The sequence below is a fragment of the Alternaria burnsii genome (genome assembly GCF_013036055.1).
Source record: "Alternaria burnsii strain CBS107.38 chromosome Unknown 750, whole genome shotgun sequence".
Taxonomy (NCBI): domain Eukaryota; kingdom Fungi; phylum Ascomycota; class Dothideomycetes; order Pleosporales; family Pleosporaceae; genus Alternaria; species Alternaria burnsii.
The window spans coordinates 1,765,833-1,789,754 of NW_024066108.1; the positions used below are offsets into that span (position 1 = coordinate 1,765,833).

General features: G+C 51.1%; 4 protein-coding genes across 4 annotated transcripts; 2 read left to right on the plus strand and 2 right to left on the minus strand.

Annotated features, from left to right (window-relative positions):
• Positions 1-1,375: 1,375 nt before the first annotated feature.
• On the minus strand, positions 1,376-6,079 carry GT037_002021 (signal transduction protein; the record flags this gene model as incomplete). The annotated part of the gene is made up of 10 exons (XM_038927068.1): positions 1,376-1,378; positions 1,509-2,630; positions 2,676-2,765; positions 2,815-2,994; positions 3,043-4,854; positions 4,917-4,971; positions 5,552-5,709; positions 5,762-5,820; positions 5,872-6,012; positions 6,067-6,079. 10 exons carry the CDS (start codon positions 6,077-6,079, stop codon positions 1,376-1,378), a joined length of 3,633 nt encoding a protein of 1,210 aa, XP_038790360.1.
• Positions 6,080-6,833: 754 nt separating this feature from the next.
• On the plus strand, positions 6,834-9,298 carry GT037_002022 (dhh phosphoesterase; the record flags this gene model as incomplete). Its single annotated transcript, XM_038927069.1, has 4 exons — positions 6,834-6,897; positions 6,946-7,509; positions 7,565-7,707; positions 8,246-9,298. 4 exons carry the CDS (start codon positions 6,834-6,836, stop codon positions 9,296-9,298), a joined length of 1,824 nt encoding a protein of 607 aa, XP_038790361.1.
• A 1,793-nt stretch (positions 9,299-11,091) lies between these two features.
• Positions 11,092-16,338, plus strand: GT037_002023 (uncharacterized protein; the record flags this gene model as incomplete). The annotated part of the gene is made up of 3 exons (XM_038927070.1): positions 11,092-12,495; positions 12,626-12,735; positions 12,789-16,338. The coding sequence occupies 3 exons, from the start codon at positions 11,092-11,094 to the stop codon at positions 16,336-16,338; spliced, it is 5,064 nt and encodes a 1,687-aa protein (XP_038790362.1).
• A 621-nt stretch (positions 16,339-16,959) lies between these two features.
• On the minus strand, positions 16,960-23,658 carry GT037_002024 (uncharacterized protein; the record flags this gene model as incomplete). Its single annotated transcript, XM_038927071.1, has 4 exons — positions 16,960-17,319; positions 18,094-19,886; positions 22,199-22,222; positions 22,272-23,658. Coding segments are annotated over 4 exons (3,564 nt in total), but the record flags the coding sequence as incomplete, so codon positions are not given.
• Positions 23,659-23,922: the final 264 nt, after the last annotated feature.

Here is a 23,922-nt window from a genome sequence, read left to right on the forward strand (position 1 = left end):
GGGGACCACGTCCACGTGGAACGGAACATAAGAAAACGTGGTACGGAGCAAATCCGGACACGCGGAAGTAGCCACGTACTTGAGATGAACGTCTTGTTATCCGTTTCATGATTAGTGCGGCTGAAGAGTGGCGTGCACGTCATCCTCTTAATTGCTTTTCCCCGCCAAGAATACATCACACGGTGCACCAAGTGAGCAAGACAGAACAGTATAGTGAAAAAAATGCTGTTTCATCGACCGAATACCCGGGCCGAACGAGGCTGTATATGGGTTGGATTACTATTCAAAAATGTGTCGATTTGAGGAATGTGAGGTCATTCGACTGTGAGTTATGTGTAATATGTCCCCGGGATGACGTCCTGGACGTGATGAAACTTCAAAAGACGAGTGTGAGCAATTACCTTTCTGTAACAGATACTGTAGGTGATCGAAATAGCTTTTGAAGAAACCCGAAAGACTTCGGGCTTTTGACTTCGTGAGAACCATTGTCGCCGACCACCCCACGACGCACAAACCTTCTCTTTGCATATGTATAGCAACTTGTCGGTACGAAGACCAAAAGAAAGAAGAATCTCAAAAGAACCACCCAGTTGTTCCAAGTCTAAATACCATCTGTCCCAGCTTCACGATTAATAGAGAAATCCAGCACACATTTGCCCTTACAACCCTACAATCAATCTTTCTATCCCATACAACCATATCGATAACGACCACAACATCAAACCCCCACCAACCAACTACTTGTACTACGATTAAAAATGCCAGCAGCAACACCCTATCGCTGCTCTGGGTGCGATTTCCCCAATCCCGCTTCGCACAACGGCCCCTGCCTGAACAACATCGCCTACTGCCCCAAATCAAAGGGTGACTGGTTCTGCGCTAAATGCCCTAACATAGTGCCAATCGCACTAGGTCCCGACAAGGACGGAGTGTACCGCTGTGATAAGTGCAGGGCGCCGTTCGACCCAAAGTACAAGTACACACCGCCGGTTCGGAGTTGGAGCTCGGCAGAGAGGAGGAAGGGGACCGAGTATGAAAGGATGGGGGAGAGATGATAGATACGCAATGGAGTGCTCGACAGCGAACGATCAAAAAAACATGTGTTGGGATTATGCCCATGGGGACGAGCGTGCTCTTGATGTAGTGGATGTAAAGGCGCACCTCGTTATGAGACGAGAGAACGGTCCTTGGCATGGCGCGCTCATGTGCCTTCGGAAGGACTTTGGTACGCCGAATACTCTGTACACCAATTGCAGTAAGAGGAAGCCGCGGGATGGTAACTTGGTTCAGGGATACGGAGTTTTTGGGACGGGCTTTGGGAAAGGGTCTAGTGTGCAGAAGTGGTTGAGATCGAGAGTAGCGGAAGGAAATATGTTTACTAAATTGAAGAAACAAATTATCAATGCGCTGATTTCAGTGTTCCTATTCATCCGTGTATTGTTGAGCATGCCATATGCTTGTGGCTTGAACTACTCTTGATGAGTACAGTCGCTTCGTGCACCACTCACGCCGATTACAAAGTCTTCGCGTATCCGTGACAACGCACTTTGCTCCTCATCGTCTTCGACTTCGTTATCGACCTCGAGTTCTGCATCGCTGTTCCTGCTATCCGCGCCATCGCTACCATTCTCGTCTGGAACCTCCTCCTGCTCCTCGTCATTGTCCGATTCGTCATCTGTGTCGTCTTCTTCCATTTTGTTCGCATCGCGAGGATCATGACCAAGCTCAGGTTTTGTCTTGCGCTCGAAGTCCTCAGCGTGTGCATCGCGGAAGATATCGCCGACGTGTGTAAATGCGCGCTGCAGGGGAGATGGGCGAAATTCGTCCAGGGGACCGCGGCGCTTGCGAGCAGGCGACTGAGACTGTCCAAGTTCTGGTCCTGTGGCTGTAGCAGGACGACGAACCTGGTCCTCTGTCGGTGTCCGTGGACGATATTCATCAGGCTGTTCCTCGTCAATCTGTGTGGGCCCGCGCGGAATCCCCGAGGTGTGGTCTTCCTCCACCTCAGCATCCATGGGTACATAGTATGGCAGTGGTACATCCCTGCTTGCCCGGAATCGACCAACATTTGTGCAGTGCTCGTTCTCGACACGGAAAATGGACCACATGCCTCTCCTGAAGATCTCACTGAGCGAGACACAGAAAGAGGTGACAGCCGAGTGCTGTAATTGCAGGGGTGTAACAGTATACATCACCCAGTTGAATCGCAGGATTGGATCGATGCAAATGGCAGTGTAGTACCACCACACCTTTTTGTATCCGAGTTCCTTCCGCAAGAACGGGTGCTTGGCATGCGGGTCACCAAGACTCCAGTCGTAGTAAATGTCCCAAAAGCTCGTGTAGATGCCGTTGATGGTTGCAAAAAGTATGAAGACTGCCTTAGTGGATGTCTTCTGATCCATGCGGTAAATGCTGATGGAGGCATAGAACAGGATAGTCGCCATGTACTTTCCACCGTTAAGTAAATGAGGGAACTTGTTTCCGGTGTCTCTGTAACGACGTAGACATTGCATCAATCGCCATATACCTGGCAACGTACTAAGAAATCCGGTAATGCGCAAGTGAGATGAGTTGCATTGCGGGGGGTTGTTCCAGTCATGCGCGTAGAGACAAAAGAACAACGCGATACCCTAAGACTTTCAGTATTGAGACAAGGATGCGTTTGGCTGGCTTACACTCATGCTGTAGGTGAGGGAACAGAACATATCGCCGAGGTAGAAGTCTCGCCATTCGACAGGGTAAATACCAGCGAGCAACAGGCGCCACTAGTATTGCGTTAGTAGAGATACTATCTAGCGCGACTAGAATACTGACCAGCGAGTATAGCAACCACATGCGGGTACGGAAGTAGAATATCTTCAAAGGATTGAATAACAGCAAAACCGATATGCCGATGAGAATGACCGGATAGTAGAGATAAAGATTGTCTCCCCCAACCTGATGAAAGTTGATTTGCATACATAGTCCAAGCATGAACAAAGTCCAGCAAGGAAGCTGTCGTGGGTTAGTGTTAGAAACAGTATAGACATGGTCACTACTGACCTCTGCAAGTTGCCTCCAGTCCAAGTGGTGGCGGGTATCATATTCGAAAATGAAAACGTAATTGATCTTGTGCTCGTGCCATACCCGACACGCCATGCAGAACAAGAGAAGAAGAAAGTTAATCAGGAAGTATCCAGCGTAGATCTGCAGTAGATAGCTCGTGTTCATCGCAAGCACGGAGCCGTCAGGATCATGCAAATCCGTTATCTGACTTGCTTTGATGAGCCCCTGGATGCCAAGTATGGTACCCGCTGACAATAGCAGACCGTTACGGAATGTGTTGTCTGTGTAATCGCCTGCTCGTGCGATCTTGATGCGTAACTTCCCGATGGCAACTTTATGGTTGCCTTTCTCGAAGTATCTTGCGTATAGGTCCTCGGTTGCTCGGATGTGTCCCTCGATTACATCGCTATTCACAAACCAGGCTTGGTTCACCTTCTCGTTCATGTAACGCGATGACGGTCGCGCGTTGACGGTTTTATCGTACTTCTTGTTGATCTTTCGGAAGGCAGTCCGGTTCAGTAACGCGTAGGACTTCAGAAGCTCCAGCCCTCGATAGTACTCTTGTAGTGCAACCTTGAGCTTCCGTTTCGCTGTTTGATACGGCACATCGGGCAATTCGGGCCGTCTGGTAAAGTCGCGGCGACTATCGGGGTGGTCTTTGGGCTGGAGTGCTGCTGGCGTCGCAAGCTGTGTTATGTTCTTGGTGCTCTTCCCATACTTGCCCGCGTTGATGGCGTCTAATGCAGCATCTATGGGGTTAAGGAAAGCATCTTTGAGGGAGCCTCCGTTCGTCTTGTTGACCTGCTGATTCTCGTCACCTGAGCTGCTATTTTGGCCGTTGCTCAGGACATATTTCCCATCGTGCTTCTTGCGAGCCTTGGCATTCATCTTATCGGTTTGGCGCTTGATGACATCGTCGATACGTCGGTCCCGCATGATGTGAAGTTGGTCGCGGAGGACAGATAGACGCTTGGTAGCCTCGTCTTCCTTGTGCTTGTAGAACGTCTCGATCTTATCCAATTCGACATCAAGAAAGTTGAAAAACTCGGCTTGGCGGAAGTCGAGATCACGGTAGGCTTCGAGTGGGACATCACCCGGACTATCTGGAGGTGTCTTGTTGCTTAGCGAGAACAGTCGGCGTACTGACGGACGCGACTTGTGCTGGGTGATGGGTCCTGGCAGAGAGTTCATGCGCTGGGGAGTGAAGACGCTCTTGTATCTGTTTGGTAGCGAGTTGTGATGCTTGTTGGGCGAGACTGTCTTTCCGATCTCGAAGGCGTTGTCATTGCCATTTTCGTCTTCCACAGGAGACGGAAGCTTGACTGTCTTCTGCCTCCGCAGTGACGCGCCTGACGCACCTTCGACTTGTGGCGAGACATTGTCGGGATCGAGAGCTGCGCCAGGGAGCTTCAGAGACGGCGGGGCTCTGGCTTTGGCTGCAGAGCTGTTCTGCGTGCCACCAGACAGATTCCCACCAAAGCTGCCGTAGTTGTTGGCCCAGTCTCGGCTTTTGCTCCCGCTCCGAGTCAATGGTTCTTCTTCGGGTGTGCGTCCAGTCCGGTCACCATTCTCTCGCTGTTGCAGGCTGTGTTGGCTCCGGCTGTTCGTTATGGCAAGCGCCCTCAGATCCCCGGGGTCTCTCGTGCTGCCCGTTTCGCCTTGTCGCGCATGGTCGCGATTGAGGTACGTGTATTTCGGGGCCGCATCAAAGGGCGAGGGGAGGACGTTGGTGCCGCGTCGCCGGAGTCGTGGGGTGGATTCTACGTTGCGGAGGGCCCGACTGATGGCCTTAAGCTTCTTCTTGCCAACCTGTGGGCATCGTCAGTCAACTGCGGTGGTGCTAGACGTGGGCTAGCGGAAGTCGGCATCACCTTGTAGTCTAAGTACTTGAGCCGCCACTCCGGAACGAGATCGCGCTCTAGTTCTCTATTGCAGTCAGTCCAGTGGCTGGTGATACTCGAACGCGCTGTCTCACTTCGCAAACTTCATCACTACGTCGTTGGCGCGTCAACCGCCAAACACGATGAAAGGGGGGCACAAAAGCGCGTTTCTTGCAGGCTCATCAGATCCCACGGGGTGACGATATATCGGGATCCGACCTGTTGAATGTGTGTCGATGACCGCGAAGATGGTCGTGTGCTACTTTCGAGCACTTCGAACGTAATGCGAGCGCCGTCACACTGAGGTGTGTATCGCGGAGGAGATTTGCACGAATCATGCACGCACTTGGCAAGATTGGCGACATTGGCGACAACGTCATACCTAGTCAGGCTGTGGACCCCCTCATTCACCCTGATAACAGGACCCGATCCGAATGTATATCAACACATCTAGGCATGGCAGTGGCTGACACCCTTCGCGAAACACGTTGACAGTTTTGAGAGGCTGACCAAAAGCAAGGGTGTGCATCTCGATAAGCTAGTCATTCATTGGTTTGTTCATTTCTTCTACAAGACTGCACCAATCATAGTCTTCTCTGCTCCGCTACCATCCGCGTCGCTCGAACCTCTCTGGGCGACCATATTGCTGGGGGTCGTACTGGTCGGCCTCATGGTTGTCAATGTAGTGCTCGTCGTACATGCGCTCGGCGTGTTGTTCCGCGCTTCGCTTCGCCTTCTCGCGGTCGAACCAGTCCTCGCCCTTTGTCTCAGCAAGCTTGTCGACCTACAGATCCCGATTAGCACCCATCTCGTCTTACTACGTTCAAAATGCTTACCTCGGCACCTGCGAAGCCAGCAAGTAGCTCTTTAGCGAACTGGTGGGATACGGGCTTGCCTGCATCAGGTGTCAGCGTAAGATAGCAGTCACAAGAGAGGGCACACTTACCCTCCTTGCGCTGATGGTCCTCGAAAGCCTTGAACCCAGCGAAGGCAGCTCCTCCAGCGATCACCTCATGTCCCAAGCTAGACTTGTTCTCCTCGAAGTTGTCGTTCTCGTATACCTGCTGGTAGTTGTCTTCGTTCCTGTCTATACGGTGAAGATTAATATCAGATTCTTTAACGATCAGGATGGAAGACTTACCCCAGAAGCCCATTATGAAGATTTGAAGTGGAAATGTGAATACAAGTAAGATTCTTTTGCTGTTGAAGTGTTGAGAGGATAGTGTTTGAGTGCCGTGTCCTAGAAAGCGTACCTGACCTCGCTTTAAGTATCTCTCCGCAGCCAGCTGCTGCCGGTCGGCGTCATAGGCGGCCAGCATTCATGCAACTGTTGGCAGTACCAAATCATCCACCAGGGCCGATCGTGCCCCTCTCTTTCTCATCGCTCAGCCATCCAGGGACCACTTGTGGCACAGCTATGAAGCATACGCAGGGTCCTTGAGCTCATTCTCGCGCCACATTACGCGCCAGCGCACGAACGGCTCCATCTTAGTGGACCATGTGTCGTGTTGGTACGTTTGGAGTATTATGATCAGCCAATTGTGGTATAGACGCGTGCGTAATGAGCCAGGATGTGGACGTCAGACCGGCGGGATGCACGGCAAACCAAATAAGCTTCCTTGGTAAAGCTTAGCCTCGCATGACAGAGCGGCTGGAATCTGGTATCGAGGGGCTGGAGCTGTAGAAAGCTCCAGTCGTAAACGGCTGGACGTACAGAGACCTGCACGACAACCTTTGGTTTTGTACGAAGGTCCAGAACCATCTGTGGGTGAAGATCCGCGTTGTTGCTTGATCTTCCTGTTGAAAGCTTGGTAGGCTAGCGAGCGAGCATCTCCCGAAGCTCCGTGATCGTTCCTGTTCCCTCGAACTCCACCATGTGCTCAGCCACAACGCCATCTTCACAGCAACATGCCGGGCCGACTCCCTACCAAAGCTGACTTTCCGTCGTCAGCGACGCTCAGCATCACGCCACGTATGTCGCATTCCGCAGTGTTATCCCTACTTCTACTGACTTTTGCAGCACCGTCTTCGCAGCCGCCCACCAACATCTTGATCCTCCTACACGGACTCGGCGATACGAACGCACCCTTTACAAGGCTCGGTGAGCAGCTTAATTTACCTGAAACAGCATGTCTCGCCTTACAGGCACCGAATCCCGTGCCGTTCGACCTCGGTGGAACGCACTGGGGTGAAGATATGATCTTCGACTCCAGTACCGGCGAGATGGACATGGATACCGGTCTCCAGGGGTCAACACGTCTGGTACTAGACCAGATCATCCGTGAAGGTCTCATTGGGAGATGTGGCTACAAAGGACGAGAGATCATGATCTTTGGATTCGCGCAAGGCGGCATGGTCGGACTGCAGGTCGCAGCCGAGTTCGAGGAAGAACTAGGCGGGGTGATAAGTATCGGTGGGCCACTGTCACAATCAGTGTCCCTGAAAGCTCTGCAAAACAAGAGCAAGACTCCGGTGCTGGTGTGCAAGGCAAACAAGAAGTCGGCAGTCACGGACAGTGCTACGACGAAGCTGAAAGACGCTTTTGACTATATTGAGTTCAAAGAGTGGGAGAAGAACGGCGACGGTATGCCAAGTAGTCGCGAAGAGATGCTGCCCATTATGCAATTTTTTGCACGCAGGTTACGAAGTACCAAAGGAGTTCCTGCAGGTAGCGTCGAGATCAGTTAGGCAAGTCATCGATCGCGTTCCAAAAGGCCTTAGTATGGTGAACGGCATCTTTCAAAAGACCATCATGGACGTGTGGCGCCTTTCCAAGTGCTGGGTAGGTAGCAAGGCTAGATGCCAGAGTTTGGCGACTAAAGCGGCTGCGATCAAATCGAATTCAATACGAAAAGCTCACTGGTCTCACTCCATCATTGTTGCTCTTAGCCCTCCTGCTATCGCTCCTTCCTATTCTCGTGATGCGCGGGGTGTGGTCCAAGCTTCTCCTACGTCACCCGTATCCTCGACCACGATTCGCTCGTCTACTTTGAACCTCTTAAAATCCTCTCACATCTCTCACCGCCAAACACCATCATGGCAGTGCCGAGGAATTCCTTACGAGGCTTTCTTACACACGCGAGAGGCGCTCTCCGGAGCGCTATTGAAACCAGTCAGAAGATTACATTCGTCATTGGCAATGAGTCCGCGGGTGAGCATGGCTTCTGCTCCACAATGGCGCTTCAAACTTATGAATTGCAGATCTTGATTCGATGTCATGTTCTATTCTATACGCGTACATTCGGTCTATGTCACCGCCCAAAAATGCCTTTAGTCCAGTTTACGTGCCAATTACGAATATTCCAGCTGCTGATATTCAGCTAAGGCCGGAATACCTTGCCGTATTTAAACACGCCAATATTGAGTCGAAGCACTTGATTACGCTTGATGACTTACCCGCGCTATCCGACATAGAGTCGAAGCTTGCACCTGAGAATACCAAATGGATTTTGGTAGACCACAATGCTCTGCAGGGTCAATTAGGCAAGATGTATGCCGAGCGCGTCGCTGGCGTCATTGACCACCATGATGATGAAAAGAAAGTTCCGGAGGACACAGGTGAGGAGCCGAGGATTATCGAGAAGAGTGGCAGCTGCACTAGCTTGATCGCAAACTACTGTCGGCCATCGTGGGATATGGCTTCGCTATCTGCCCTGTCTTCTGGAGCAGCTCATGCGCAGGGTGACAGCATGTCCAACGACGCTGCCTTTGTTCAGCGCTGGGATGCGGATATTGCCCAATTAAGCTTGGCCAGTATTCTTATTGATACGGCTGATCTCAATGACGAAAACAAAACGACCGAGCATGACCGTAAGGCTGTCGAGTACCTGGAGGCTAAGATTATGCTTTGTCCCCAGCTAGCTGCAAGCTTCGACCGAACCAGCTTCTACAAGGAGATCAATGCAGCAAAGAAGGACATTGGAAGCCTAAAGCTGCAAGACATACTTCGGAAAGATTACAAGCAGTGGGACCAGGGTGGTCTGAAGCTCGGCGTCAGCTCCGTTGTCAAGTCTATCGAGTTCCTCCAAAACAAGGCTGGTGACGAGGGAAGCGCTCAGACAGTTGAGGCATTCCTCGCAGCGTTGAAGGAATTTGCAAAGGACCGGGATTTGGACATGTATTCCTTGATGACCACATCCACAGGTTCAGATGGCGGTTTCCAGAGAGAGCTGTTATTATGGGCCTTCAACGACGGCGCCGTGTCAGCTGCCAAAAACTTTGCCACGAATTCAAAAGACGAATTGGGATTGGAGGAGTGGCAGAATTCCGACGACATTGACAGCAAGAGGGAGTGGAGAAAGACTTGGTGGCAACGACAAGTGCAGCACAGTCGGAAACGTGTCGCACCTCTACTCAGGGAAGCCATGACTTGACTATGGGTGCAAGAGGGCAAGCTCTGATGGAGTCGTGAAGACCATCGATCGGGTGCAATGGTGCCGGTAGAGCGCTACGCTGGCGCGTTGATGTCGGATTAGCGGGATCACCACACTTTCCTATGTCTTGCATTGTAGATAGGCGCTTAGCAGCAATTGGGCACGTAAGCGTCAGCCCAAGTGCCGTTGGGTACGTCGGTGGGCCATAGGTACCTGAGGAAGGAGCGGTCTGTACGCGGCAACTCGTGGTGGCGGGGTATTTCGCACGCGACTAGGACCGGCAGATGGGCACAACGATCTCCGACACCCAAATTTGGGGACATGGTTAATGTAACATTTCAACGCCCACGCAGAAGATTGTTATCTCGTAATATTACGATGGCGATAGAGCTGCCACCCACTAGGATACCGGTGCAGACGCAATGCTGCTGCAAACATGCAAAAGGAACGAAGCTCCGCAGCGTGTGCAGCAATAGCTCCAAGCAGAAGATGCTGCAGATAGTTTAGTATGTGGTGCGACAGCAAGGCTCATTGGACGGCGACGGCATATACATGGCAAGATGATGAATGATCTGGAGATTGACTAGGCACTAGCCATGCACTGGGATATGAAGTGGGAAACCATGGGTTCACAGCAGTGCAGCGCGATGCTTTGGCGTGCAGCATGTTGCATGGCATGGTCTTTTTTGACAGGAATGCGCTGGCAGCGCAGGGGCAGCGCGACTCCACTCGACGGCCGTCACGTCAGGAGGGCGAGAAGACATGCGCTCATGTGATTTGCTGGGCGTCGCCCTTTGTTTGGCCTTGCAGATGCGCCAGAGCAGCGTGTTTGAGAGTTTACGAGCTGCTCTGCTGTTGAGCGTCATCTGTCGTGGTGATGGAGAGGAGGGGTAGCGTCTCTGGGCGGTCGCAGAAGCGGCCAAGCCGATACCCTAGTCTCTCTATGGCGACATGGCTCGCCAGCACCAGCGGCGGGAGAGCATCGCCGAAGCTTCCAACAGAAAGACGACGGTGCCGATCAGAAGCGTGCGTTGTCGACGAGTCTCTGTGCGAGGCGGGGATGGCTGGCCATGCAAAACGTGTGGGCAAAAGAGGGTCCATGGACCTTTCAGAGCTGAGGCATTTGGGCGGTCGGCCCTCATTCGTCCCACAGCGATGTGCTGTTCCTGCAAGTCATCGCCTGGACAGTTCTATGGCGATGTGAGGCCGTGGGCAAGTCTGGCGGTCTGCCATGGCCACCAATCTGAAGCAGCTCCCCCGCTGCAACTATACACAGTATATCGCCGCTGGCTGTCCATCACCGCTTTCTGGTCGCTTTCGCGTCTTAGCCTTAGTATAGTCAGTATAGCTAGCATTAGTAGGGGGGCCGTTGAGCTGCAGTCGTGACTTGCCCGCCCTTGTTACAGGGACTCGAAACAGGCGCCCAATCACACCTACTTGCCCTCGCTACTCTGTATCATTACCACCTAAAGAGTCAAGACGCGCCAGCGCATACGTCCAAAGCTGTGGAGAGGTCGCGCCCAAAGCAGTCCCCATTCTCCCAATACCATCGCTCCATCTGGCAATGCCGTAGGGGATCACTGCCATCTTCTTGAGGTCTGCACCTTCCGTAGGGCTTCCATGGGGCTCCCTCATGGCGACATGATCCGACGAACCCAACTCACAGCCTCGCCGGCACAGGCTGGCAATACTCCGCGTAGGTGCTTTTCCCTCCTTGGGCTTTGTGCTCCTTGGTGTCCTCGAGCGGTCCAGCGTCCAATAGCTGGCGCGAGCATCGATGCGCTGCTCTGTCCATGTACGATGAGCTGGCAGGCGAGCCGACGCTGACCTTACTCGTAGCCGTGTCGCCCACCGTGACGCATGTTTCGTCCAGAAGCCACACGCCCTCACACACTACCGTGACTACTTCTCAAGTCGACGACCCGCCCACTGAGGCTCCGCCCCGGTCGCCCTCACCTCGCGCTCCCAAGCACCTGACGACCACCATGGGGAGTCGACCTGGCGGAACGCCAGACGTCGACAACGACCGCCATGGCCACCAGACACTCCAACGACCCCAGATGCCCGCCTCCATGTCTGCACCCGCAGGCCGCCTGCCTCGACTGCTGCCTGCCGACCTTTCTTCCTACACCGACTCGTACCTGCCGACTGCAGCCATCCCACCGTCTGCGACTTCCCTCGCCGAACTCGCTCATCTAATACGCCTCCAGGGCTACCAAGAGCAGCGCAAGACCCACGCCCGCGTGCGTCTACACAGGTGGCTGGTCTCTAGCGCCCTCTCCGCACGTCTGGTACACTGCGGAGAGCTTGCCTACCGCACGCTGGTGGATAACTTCCGGTCGGACGACAAGAAGTCCTTCGCATCCCTATACAATGCCCTGAACGATGTCCGCAACTCGTGTGATGCCACGAGACAATACGCCCTTTTGGAGCCGGATCTGGAGTTTGGCAAGTCCAAGAACATGAAGAGCGAGAAGCCCCTCTCTGCTTCGACTTTCCTCAATGAAGTTCCGTCCAAGATTTTGGACAATCTTCTAGATTTCATTTCTGAGATCCGCACCAATCCTGATTTTCTTGCTGCTCGCATTTCCAGTCTTTCGCAGCAAGAGCTCACTTCTCTTACGTCTTTCCGTCAGACCATGGATCCCATTGACTCGGTCATGTTTGCAAACGCCCGCAGCCGCAATGCATCCTCGCAAAAACCCCAACAGCAAGGAACGAGTCCAGTAGAACGTCTGTTGTCTTTTCAGCGCCATGACCCGTTGTCTGCCCTAGTCTACACCATATTCGCCAACTCGTCCGGACCCGACTCAGCCGAGGACCTCCGCCGCACTGATGTATGGGCCACTGTTTGTGCCAAATTGATCAAGAACAACAACCCAAACTTCATCAGAACTGTACTTGATGTCTGGGCAGGTATGCGAGAGTGGCCTGGCAAGACCAATTTGGAGCTTTATCTTATGCAGACCCTACAGGACGGCCAGTTTCTGCTAGAGAAGCCAGAAGAACAGGCAGCACGACCCGGAATGCCGGTCCAACGTTCGACCAAAGATACTATTGCAGCAGATGAATTCTTTGACAAGGCTGTCAAACGCTTGTTCGAAGTCGTTGACGATGAGCCTAGTGCCGGCGGTATCCCGGAAGGCGTCCTAGAAATTGGAAATGCCATTCTCCGAAAGCTAGAGGACGAGAAGAACGTCCGCAGAGCTTCTCAAAACTTTTTCGTTTCGCGTTGGCTATTCTCTACTTTCCTGATGAACGCCATCATTCATCCTGAGGCATGTTTACCCTTGTCGATACGAGGTTCATGGCACTAACAACAGCTAGACTCACGGTATCATGATAGGCCACCACATCAGCGAGCATGCCCGCATAAAAATCCTGAAGGAGGTTGCCATCCGAGCGCAGAAATACGTCGTGGACATGACCTACAACTGGTATGGTCCGATTCCCAGGTAACACTAATATCATCAGCTAACAACAAATCTAGGCAAAAGAAAGTACCGATACTTCCAGAGATCCGAACACATATCGAAAACATCTTGGCCCGATTCAAGCACACTAAAACTCCCTCGAAGCCAATTTTACTACCTGCAAAGGCCATCACGTCACCTAGGGAAACTGTAGAGGTCCAGCCCTTCATTGTTCTCTCTCCGGCAGACATTGTGACCTTGGTTAATGCCCTCTTCCCAGAGCGCCGTCCATCATCGAGCCATATGGACAACGACAGCCAGCGCCGTACTGGTCTTGCTTCATCTGCTTCATCCATGTCCGGGATGTCAGTACCATTCCGGAATGCCACCGCTTCCGTGACTGATGCAAGCTCTATTCTGAGTGCCAGTGCCTCTTCCATGACCAGTGACCAGACGTCGCGAGAGCCGCTCCTGGATGGCAACCCAGCATCAACCGACTCGGAAAATGAGATGAAGCCAGTACCAACAGAGCAATACGGAAAACAGCTGCGATCAGCGTGTTCTGAGATGACTCGCATTCTAGGTTTCGAGGCGACATCGGGTTCATGCCATCCGTGCGCAGAGCGATGGGCTGTCCTTTACATCTCCGCTGATGGAAAGCAGCTGAAGCCGCGTATGCGCAAGGATTTTGATGATGAAGATGAGCACGATGAAGACTCACCAGACAGTGACAGCAGTGACGACGAGGATGGCGGGAACAGGTTCGATCTTGGAAATGACTACCACCAGTTGAAAGAGGCCATTGCCAAGCTGGTTGAAGAGTACGAAATTCCGAAAGAACTGGCACCCGACAGCGAATCGAAGAATTTCAGCAACCGAATGACAACCCGCAAGAGCACACGTGGACGTGGCCCGGTACGCAATGTTAGTGACAATCTTGGCTCACGCAATCCGTACAACTCAACACAGAGCCAAAGTCAGCTCACAAACATGATCGCAAGTCAAAGGAATGTCTCATCTCGACGCTCACCACAATTCCCAAGGAGCCACAGCAACCCGCAAGTTGGCGAAAAGCAAGAGAACAATTCTGTTCTCGTTACCATGCTCGAGACAGCCATGTACCAGTGCCAAGCACGATCTGATTTCGTCAATGCGCACATGTACTACAAGACCTTGCAAAGTTTGAAAAGACTCAGCTCCCCGACATTGGTCAAGAATGGGTATGCCGCTCTCCTCAACTACTTCTCTCGCGGTCCGCGCGATCTCCTTAGCAAAGCAGCCAACGCCATCGAAGAGTTCGAGGCCTGGTTCGTGTGGCTCAAGCAATCACAGGAGCGATCAGATGGTATGGTTGAAGAAATGATGATCACATTCAAGAACCTTCGCGACAAGATGTGGTACATTACAGATGTTCGTACCTCGAAGCCATATGAAGACGCCAGAAACGTCGCGCTTGCCCTCAAGATCATGGAACAACAGTCGAAGACGCTTAGTGCCAGAGGTCCTTCTGGTTCTCAGCCACGGAGCACCAACAGCTTCTTACGGCAAAACGAAGCTCAACTCGTTGACCTCATGTCCGCCACTCAAGATTTCGGTGGTCCAAACAAGCTGTCCGATGAGCAGTCGCAAATCACCCTGAAATGGCTCATGCAATACGGCGTAGAGAACTTCTGCAAGGGCGAAGAGCGGATACATCGTTTCTGTCTTGAAGTCGACAAGTGCGTCACGAAGATCATTGGCGAGGGCGTTCTGGACGGACCCGTTCTTTGGTCCAGCGACTTATACAAGCGCGATCAACAAATTCTAGAAAGTGGACGACAGAAGGGTGATCTGTTCCTGACTGGCGTCGGCACGCTCTCTATCGCTGGCGACGAGGAGTACGAGACCCATGGCCGGCCTGGTTCACGTAGTCATGACTTTTCGCAACGACCAAGCCAGGGCAGTCTACGTGCCGCAGCCAACCGAAATGGATCTTCCAGCTTTGATCAGAGTCCCTGGGGAAGGAATCCCATGGACTCTCATGACTACTTCGGTGGCTCTTCACCTGTCTTGTCGATCGACTCTGTGGCTACTTTCTGGTCCCCGTTCCAAACTCAAGCGCAGTCGCCCACCAATGCCACCAGCATTCGTCCACGTACCGCATCATCTTCAAAGGGTACGGTGATGCTGAAGCAATCTGCAATGGTCAACGAAGACAAGCGTCGTTTCATGCTCGATTTGAAGCAAACACTCACAGGCCTTCTCTTGAGTGATCTCGGAACGATGGTTTTCGCCAACGGGAGCGAGACCGACTCGTGGTTCTGTGGTGATCTACTTGACGACGTCTTCGAGCGCAGGGACGAAGAAGAGCGCAAGCGCAAGAAGCAACTTGCCAAGAAGAGCATGAAGAACATTCGAAAGCAGACGCTACCTGATCAACGCAACCTGCCCCTGGAGACGCTTGGCCGCAACGAGCGGGGTTCAGCTGCCCCACCTGTTGCGACATTCCAACATGCTAGCGCATCCGACGCTCATCAATCAGCTGGTGAGCATTCTTCAGCCTCAAGCGATGCGACCTCACGTTCGGTTGGCAATGCCACAGCGAAGAAGGCTGGACTCCTCGAGTTCCCCTACAACGTTGCTTTCCGGCGGCTGCTAGGCAGATTTCAAACACACCCCAATCCCTTCTCCAAGCTCCATGCATTGTACGAGCTGGAGTTGCTCATCATAGCGTCTTTGTCTTCTCGAACAGGTCGCTCCTACAATAACCGTCGCGAAACACTTCCTCCAGTTCCCCAATCGCCTACTCTTGGCACCATGCCGGAACTCAGCTCCCGTGAGCCAGCTACGCAGACTTCTCGTGCACAGAACCTGGAAGAGGCAATTGCCAACTGCGAGGAACGCCGCTCCCACAGCATGAATGTAGAACGCGCTAGCAACGCCTCTCCTCTGCCTCGTAACGGTGCACGCTCTCCGGTTGGACCACCAAGCACAGACATGATTGTTGAAGTCATCCAAGGCCTCTTCCGCGATGCTAACATTCGACCCAAGACACTGTTCCGAGACCTACAATACATAGCATCATTCGTACCCGCGCAAATGCTGGACAAGACTGCGCGAGGCAAGGCATTCTGGGATGTTGGTCTTGCTGCCCTTGGCCTCAAGCAAGATGTCTGCCGGATCATGGTTGAGCTTGTTGACGAAGTCATCACCCACAACTCCAAGCGAGATGCTGGCAAAGTCAGCAGCGGTGGTGCTGCCGAGAAGGCGGGCGTAGCATCCACCGCACTGGCTCCGGTCGACGAACCACTATCCAAGTACACTATGGAGGATGCCGGACGCATGCTTCTTATTACTGCCAAGGAAGGCGACGCAGTAGCTGAGCGTGAGCTTGCCATCTTTTACCTCACTTCACCCGAGCTCGTTCACCGCACTGTATTGCCACTCACCAGGCCCAGCGAGGTCTTCAAGACTGAGCTTCTCAACCGTGAGAGGAGAGCGTCACAGGATCCCGCTCGCAGCGATCCAATGACCATGTGTGTTGCACAGCACTGGATGGAGCAGTCCATGAAGGGTGGCGATCAACTTGCCGCCAAGTACTTGCGCCAGCGCAGCGAGCTGGAGAACATCAACCCGAGTAGGGCATAGTATGTCTTTTTCCGCATTTGGTGTTCGACTCTGCATTGATACCCCTGTCGACCATTCCTATTACCATCGACTGCGCGACTTTGTTTTAAGTTTTTTGTAATACGCGCAATATCGTTAACGGTCTATATAACATGACGGCCGGTCATGCATAGCGAGGAGTTTCCCATTCTGTTTTTCCATCAAGGTTTTCGACTTTAAACAAGCATGATTCCCCCTGTCGCCTTGACTTTTCGTTCCCGTCTATTGTTCTCTTCTTACCTTTTACTCTTTACACCGGCGCAACATGAGGCTCAACGATATATGATGCTTGTAGATCCATGGAAGGGTACACAGATGGTACCAATATACCAAAGCTTAAGGACATGGGCTGGTTTGGCGATACCCCGTTCCCAGATGTTCAACGATAGTTCATATACACGAGATAGGACCAAGGATACGACAACGAATCTCCTTGGACATGACATATTTCTGGGCTGGCATCTGATGTTCACACATCATATAGCGTAGATCTTGCGGCCAGATATCACACTTTGAATGAAAACCTGCATGAAGAATTCAAGCATTTTGCACCTTGCAATTTCCGACTTGCTGTGCTCGCAGTCGTTTTTAGACTACATACTCGTATTCATTCTTCAGTTTCGCTTCCTCGGCAGCGTTTCGCCCGGCAGCAGCAGCTTCTTCCAACTGCGCATCGGAGTTCCGGCTCAGTCTGTTTGCCTTCTTCTGTTTCACGTGTAGTTCGTCGCACCCACCGTTGTCATCCTCGTCCGTCACTTCCTTAGCCATCTCCTCCCCGTCTCCAACAATGGCCTGCCAACCTCCCACATACCCTTCCTCGCTCTCCAAGTCCCCCCTGTCTTTCCTCTTTCTCAACTCACTTACCACATTTTCCAGCGTCTCTTCTCGTACACCCTTAAATCCCATGACAGTCCCACTCTTCCTAACAAACAGCTCATTTGGCACGGTCTCCTCAATCCACACCTTTAAATCCACCAATACCCTTGTACTCAAATCCAGTACTTCTACGCAAGTCACTGGATGAATGATCCACCAACATGCGCTGCGGAACGGGCTGGTCTGGTTGGCGGCGGACGCGGGTATGCTGTCAATTTCCTCGTAGTAAGCGTGAGTTTGTGCCATACCTAGGGTAGAGAGTGGGGAGATCTCCATACGGGTACGTAGGGGAAGAAATAGCGTTTGAGACGGCGGTGGTCTGGGTCCGACGCTGGAGTCGTGGTATTCAAGAAGGTGGGGCGGTGCATCTACACGGTTTAGTTTTGTGGTTTTTGGTTGTCTTAAGGGAAACAGAGTGAAGACGACATCTAGAGCACGATTATATAAAGACATTTGGTACGGTAAGAGCGATATGCTGTTAGTGCTTTGAGAGCAGGATATCAAGTGGCTGGGGGATAGGATTTGAGGTAGGCCGTTAGTTGCGTGAGCAAACTCTTATGTCAGTTTGGTGAGATTCGGGACTCTGCGGTGACGTGCTGTTGGCAAGTCACTTTAGATTATATATGGTGACGTTGCGCTTTCACCGTCGGCAGAAGTTACACACGAACGAACTGGAATGAATGGAATAAGATGCAAAAAGGCGCGACAATAAGATACACCTTACAGTAATCAGTGAAAGAAGGAGAATTTGATCCAATTGGGCTAACATCCTATGTACATCAATTTCCAGATCGAGTGACCATAGTTACCTTGTACGCATCTCTCCGCAAGATGTCCAACATTGACTTCGTCCCATCACACATCCCTCCATGAGCCGGATCCAGCGCCAGGTGAGTCCTCTGGACTGTCTTCAGCATATGCCTGATAGCTCGAAGGTCTTGCTGTCGCCTTCGGCCAGTTGAATACACGAGTTGGCTTTTGGAATGGCAAGGTCTGGGAAGCGTTAGAATGTCCACAGACAGTGCATCGATGATCTGAGGCTTGATGAAACATATCTTGTGTGTCGTATTTGAGTTCCGCAGTAGTTTCCTGAGCGGATGAAGTCCTCTGCTCATGGCCTCGAGAATGGGGAGCCCGCTGCTCAGTGCTCTGGAGGGCACATTCTTTGACTTCCTTGGGCTCAGATACAATTGAAATTTCTTCGAAAGCACTTTGGAGTTCTTGATCGCTATGTGTTTGGTTGCGCTCTTGTCTCTTGGACTCAGAGAGCTTCTTAGCAGCTTCAGTTCCTGCCATCGACTCCCATTCACGACCGGAAGGAAGCAACGAGTTGCACTCATGGAACATTGACGACTGACGGTAGTCAAGTGGTTCCTGGATGTTATGCACACACTTTGGCGTTGCGTGTCCTGGGAACGTAGATTTGTCAATCTCCTGGTCTGATGGTGGCTGTACAAATCGAACCTGGCGCTTTGGACCTTGACCAGAATCCTGAATTTTTTTCATGCAACCTTCTGACGAGACGAAGCATTCTTCGGCACATTTCTCAGGATGACAACAGGGCACTGTCTGTTTGAGAGTCGCCTGAGGATTACAATAACCAGGCTCATTGGGGAATGTGTGATTGAACTTTTCGTCGACCCATCGCGAATGATCTCTCCATACAGATCGCCCAAGGAAACTCTTAAGATCAGTCGAATCGATGTTGCTTATTCGCTTCAGAGAATCTCTTTCTGACGAACCATGTTCGCGCATAGCTTTGTATAATTTGAGCAAGTACAGATCGGCATAGGGCACCAGGGAACTGTTCTCGGCAGCCATACCGTGACATATCAGCCCTCGCTGATAGAGATCTTCCCATGCATTCAGAGGCTTTGGAGAATATCTCTCGGTCGCCATCGTGAGCTGACGAGTACGTTGCTGAATCTTGGTAGATCCAATAGTCTCCGCATCGAGTCTTGAAGTCCGCGAAACCCGGTCAGGGTAAACTTTCACATTCTGTCCTCGAATACTGCGAGTACCATGGTGGCTGTCACTCTCAAACTGAAAGACTCGGTCTTGGAATGGGGCGAAATTGAGGTCTGGAAAGTAATCACAGAAGCCCGAAATCTCGTTGTTGTTCGCATAGGCTGCTACATGCGTGCTGAAAGATTTATTAGACTCAGATTCCATATATTCAGGGTCTGCGCCTCTGTACAGTCTACGATTCACTGGAGTATTGGGTGGGGCGGAGGCGTGCTCAGTGGGGGTGCGGTATATAGAATGGTAGACGGAGCGGGTGCTTGCAGGATGTACCAGTTCGAAATATTTGGAAGTAAGCCCTTCGAACTTGATGGCATCCCAGTCCCAATGGAAGTCAACTGGATATTGGTAGTCATCGAATATTGGGAAGCCCAGACCAGCTGCCCAGCCATGCGTCTCCAAATCGCCAAGGCACCTGGCGTGTTCGAGCCAGCGCACTATGATCGACTGTGCTTGCAGAACGTTCTCGAGGGTATGGTTACCCAGATTCTCTGCAACCTCATCTTGTATCGTATCCAAGAAGTCATGGAGGGCTTCTAGCTCTTGGGGGCGCATGGGATGCAGAGAGCTTAAGTCGAACGGTAATGTGAAGTAGAGGTCATCACCAGTCGGAATATGGACTACGTACGCATCTGGATGTGACAAGAAGTCACGACAACGCTGGGCGTTTGGGCATAGGAACGAGGGCATGCTTGGAAATGTTGAGTGAGGCTTGTCTTAGATGATCTTGGGACAAAGAAGATGAGCGTCTTTGCTAATCTGTAAATTGATGTCTCGAAGATTTTGTGGATCTTGTTATAGAGGAAAGGTAGATTTATGTACCTCTTATGTATTGCTGTTTCTTTGCTGGTGTCATCAGTTATTCAAGATCTCAAGTGACTGTGTTGACGTATCGTGTTGGCCTCAGGCACCAAATAATGGAATACACACTGCGAGTGCTCGCGAAGCTTTGCAATAAGCTGGAAAGTCCCGCAAGCATAGCCATCAAATGAAGAAATGATGCAACAGCTCCTACGTGCTGTTCATGAAAGCGACCACTATCTGTGTGTGAATTGATGTTGGTGAAGGAGCAGACTGGCAGTGACCCCTGTGATGTCATGCTGCGGCGCTAACAATGGACTGAGGTCACGGTTGAGACACGTCGATGCGACTTTACAATGTGTCAACGCTGCGCAATACTACGGCAACACTACGCATGCCCTGCTTCATCGAATCGCTCTAGATGTAATTTCTGCGATAGTGCTATCTACGGTAATCTTCGTGTAGCCCTGGTGCTCGAGCATGATGAGTTAGTGTACATTGTGTAAAAGCTTCTCACGGGCACTCACAGCATCCGGAGCGTTTTTCACATTACAAAGTCTCCATCGACCCATTTGAGCCTATGACGAATGCTCGATACACTACTAACAGTAAAATGTCAAGTGTACGATACCGCCGCACTGATCAATATGCAGAAGCATTGAGCACATTACTCTACTATCTCCTCCAACACGTCTAAACCGATCGCCATTTTATGTCTAGATTTGGAAAGATTTCCTTCCACTGAAGATACGAGTTCCTGGTATATGAACACGAAGTACGAGCTCTTGAGCATCATCAACGCGAGTCAAGGTTTCTCGCACACGAGCATTGAACTCTGGGGTTCTATCGACATGTTATCGCTCCTCCTTCAATTCAGCGCCTAAATCATGGAGGCAGACTGGAACCAAGTTCTGGAGCTGCTTACGAAGGATTGAATGCACGGAGTGCACGACCAAGGGTCCCTATGGAGCAGTGCCAACAGATGTGCAACAAGAGTCAGATACACTCCCTTGGAGTTAAGATAATTGCCGTGACGCTGATACCAAACATATACATCAGAGCACAGAAAATCTGTGACAATCAGCACAAGGGCTCATCCATTCTTTCACTCCTCTCCTGGATGCATGATCCGCTCGATATTGCGTACCGTCTCATAAGCTCGTCGTGATAGCTCACTGCCGGGCCGAAATCTTTTTCCGGTGAGATAGCTGTGCACGAACTCTAGTTGCTTCGGTGTGAGTTTTCGGAGATACCGTATTGGTACTGGATGGACGGAGTGCAGAGCTAGACTTTGGTCTGTTGGCACGTGCTCAGCTCGCTTATCAAGGTCTCCAGAGGCAGCTGTGATGTATCTGTGAACCGAGGTAGATCCTGAAGAGAGAGTAAATGTGGTCGTGCTGCTTGAGTATATCGGTAAATCTATACAAAAGTAGTATGGCGAGGCACGCATTTGATTGACTGTCCGGTATTGATTCCATGCAGCAAGGATTATGTTTTCGTGCTCTACTTGTTGTAGTGGCTCTACTTTTGAAGAATGTGAGTAAGAATACAGGGACGAATTAGGCGATAGCCGAACTGTAGTCGGATTTGCTTCCTGCGATTCTGAAGAGGCATTTGCTGCGAGGCTGCTATCTGTAATTAGCGCTGCAGAAGGCAAAGAAGCTCTCTCGAGAACTGCACAAGCAGTCTCTACTGGCGGGTTGTTGACGTCGATGTGGTACATTATCATGGATGATGATAAATGAGGGTAAGAGTGAGAAAGAATACAGCAGCAAGTGGAAAGTAAATGGCTATGGAAACGAAAAGTGTGTCACTTATGGGGATGATTAACCAAAGCTATTGAACTAGCCAGTACGATCAGCTTTTCCATCAATTCTAGTACTTCAGCTTGTCACCAAATATACACTTCAGCATCTCTGCGTTAGCAATCGTGTTGTACTCACGCGTTTTCTTTATTTTGGTAACAGTGTCATTGGTCAGGTTCATGCAGGTTGTCAAGCAAACTATAGATTATTTTTGCCTACATAGGCTAAAGACGAATTCAATGCTATTACTAAAACAGAGGTTGATATGGACAAGAAAGCACGACATTATGATTTAGAGCAAGAGTACCTCAGAGTTCTTCAGCCTGGAATGTACTTACCACCACTACCACCGCCGAAACCATCTATATTAAAATCAGTCTCTGTGTTTGTGCTTCTTAATGCTTGACTTACTCTTCTTCTTCCAACTTTGTTGTTCGTGGGGATATATGGAGCCGTCCTCGTCGTAAGCTCTCTTATTCATGTCGTCCAAGAGTATGTTCGCTGCCCACTTTATCTCGACCAAACGTTTCTCTGCGTGCTTCCTCGTAGCTTCCTCGGTAGAATTGTCAACAGAAGTTTGATGGATTCTGCTCAGTACCCTTTGAGTGGTTTCAATATCTTTTACCGGTGTTCGCTCTCTGTCGGGTAGACCCATAAGCTTGTATGGATCTTGCCTCTTTTCTTCGTCGCTATCGGAATCATCATCGCTGTCAGAGATGATGTGGTTTGGTAGAGTGGCAGCAGACCCCTGGGTTTCTGTGTTCTTTAGTAGCTTTTGCTGTCTGTGGTTGTCATCTGGCATGTCATCTTCATCAAAATGCCAGTGACCCTCCTGTTTATCTTTCCCCTCGCTTAACCCACGCTCCTCATACCCTCTCTCGAATGTCCTATCGGCGGAACCCCGGCGCATCTGGATGTTCTCATAGCTGAAACTTTTTATTTCCCACTCATGTGTCCGACTTTTGGAGCCATTGTACGATGGTTGCCTGCCCTGTGCCCTCTTTGCAGCTGCTTCCCGACGCCTCTCTTCAATTCTTCTTTCCGAATCACGTTTCTCCTGCTCTGCTCTCTGCATCATCTCACGCGCCTGATGCTGTAGTTCGTCTGCCCTGCTCACTGCTTCATCCGTGCGCATTAGCATATCTTCCTTTCTCTCGTTTTCGATTCTTGTCTTCTCAAGTCTTTGTCGTGCCTCTTCGAGCTTGCGAGCGCTCTCTTTCTCCATTTCAATGGCTTTGTTCTTCTCAGCTTCTAGCTTCACCCTTGCCTTGAGTGCCAACTCGTCGGCATACCTGTTCTTCATTTTCTCGTTATGCTCATTTTCCGCGTTGAACCTGTCCAAAAACCTCTCGTGTTTGTCTAGATCCGACGATGCTTGCTGTTGATCGGCAATCTTGGCTCCCTTTTGGCGCTCTATGATGTCCTGACTGTGGGCCTGGCCCATTGGTGGCGTCGCTACTTTTTGGGGATACTCGATAGCCTGTTGATGCTGCGGTATTGTTAATAGATGCTGTTGCTGCATTTGCTGGAGGAAGTATCGGTGGCCCTGCCCTAGCTGGAGAAACGCCCAGCCGCCGTAGTCATCGAATACCAATTCCAAAATATTTTGAACCGTCATCATCATACATGTAGTTTTAATTGGATCCCTGTGGTTTTTCTGACGCCATTGGATTTTGTCCAGCAGGACCTGAAAACCGCTAATTAAGTCGTCGTGCAGTCGCATCAACTCACTGACCGTGATCGGATGAGGACCGTCCACGACGGTGATGTTACCGGAATAACGACGTCTGACAAGCATGTTGCTTTGATTAAAGGTACACTAAATTCAAAACTGATGGGAAAATGTGATGATGGAAAATAGAGTAGAGAGTAGTCTAGCAAGAGCAAGCGCATAGGAAGTTGCGCTTTTGTACTGCGAGTATACTGTGAATGTCTTGCTCGATAGGTGGATGCCATTAGCAGAGTACGTTGAAGACATAATGTCAATGCATTCGCATAACAATCAAAGGCTTATAACAACATTACCTTGTGGAAACATGTGTATCATAGATGTTCTGACACT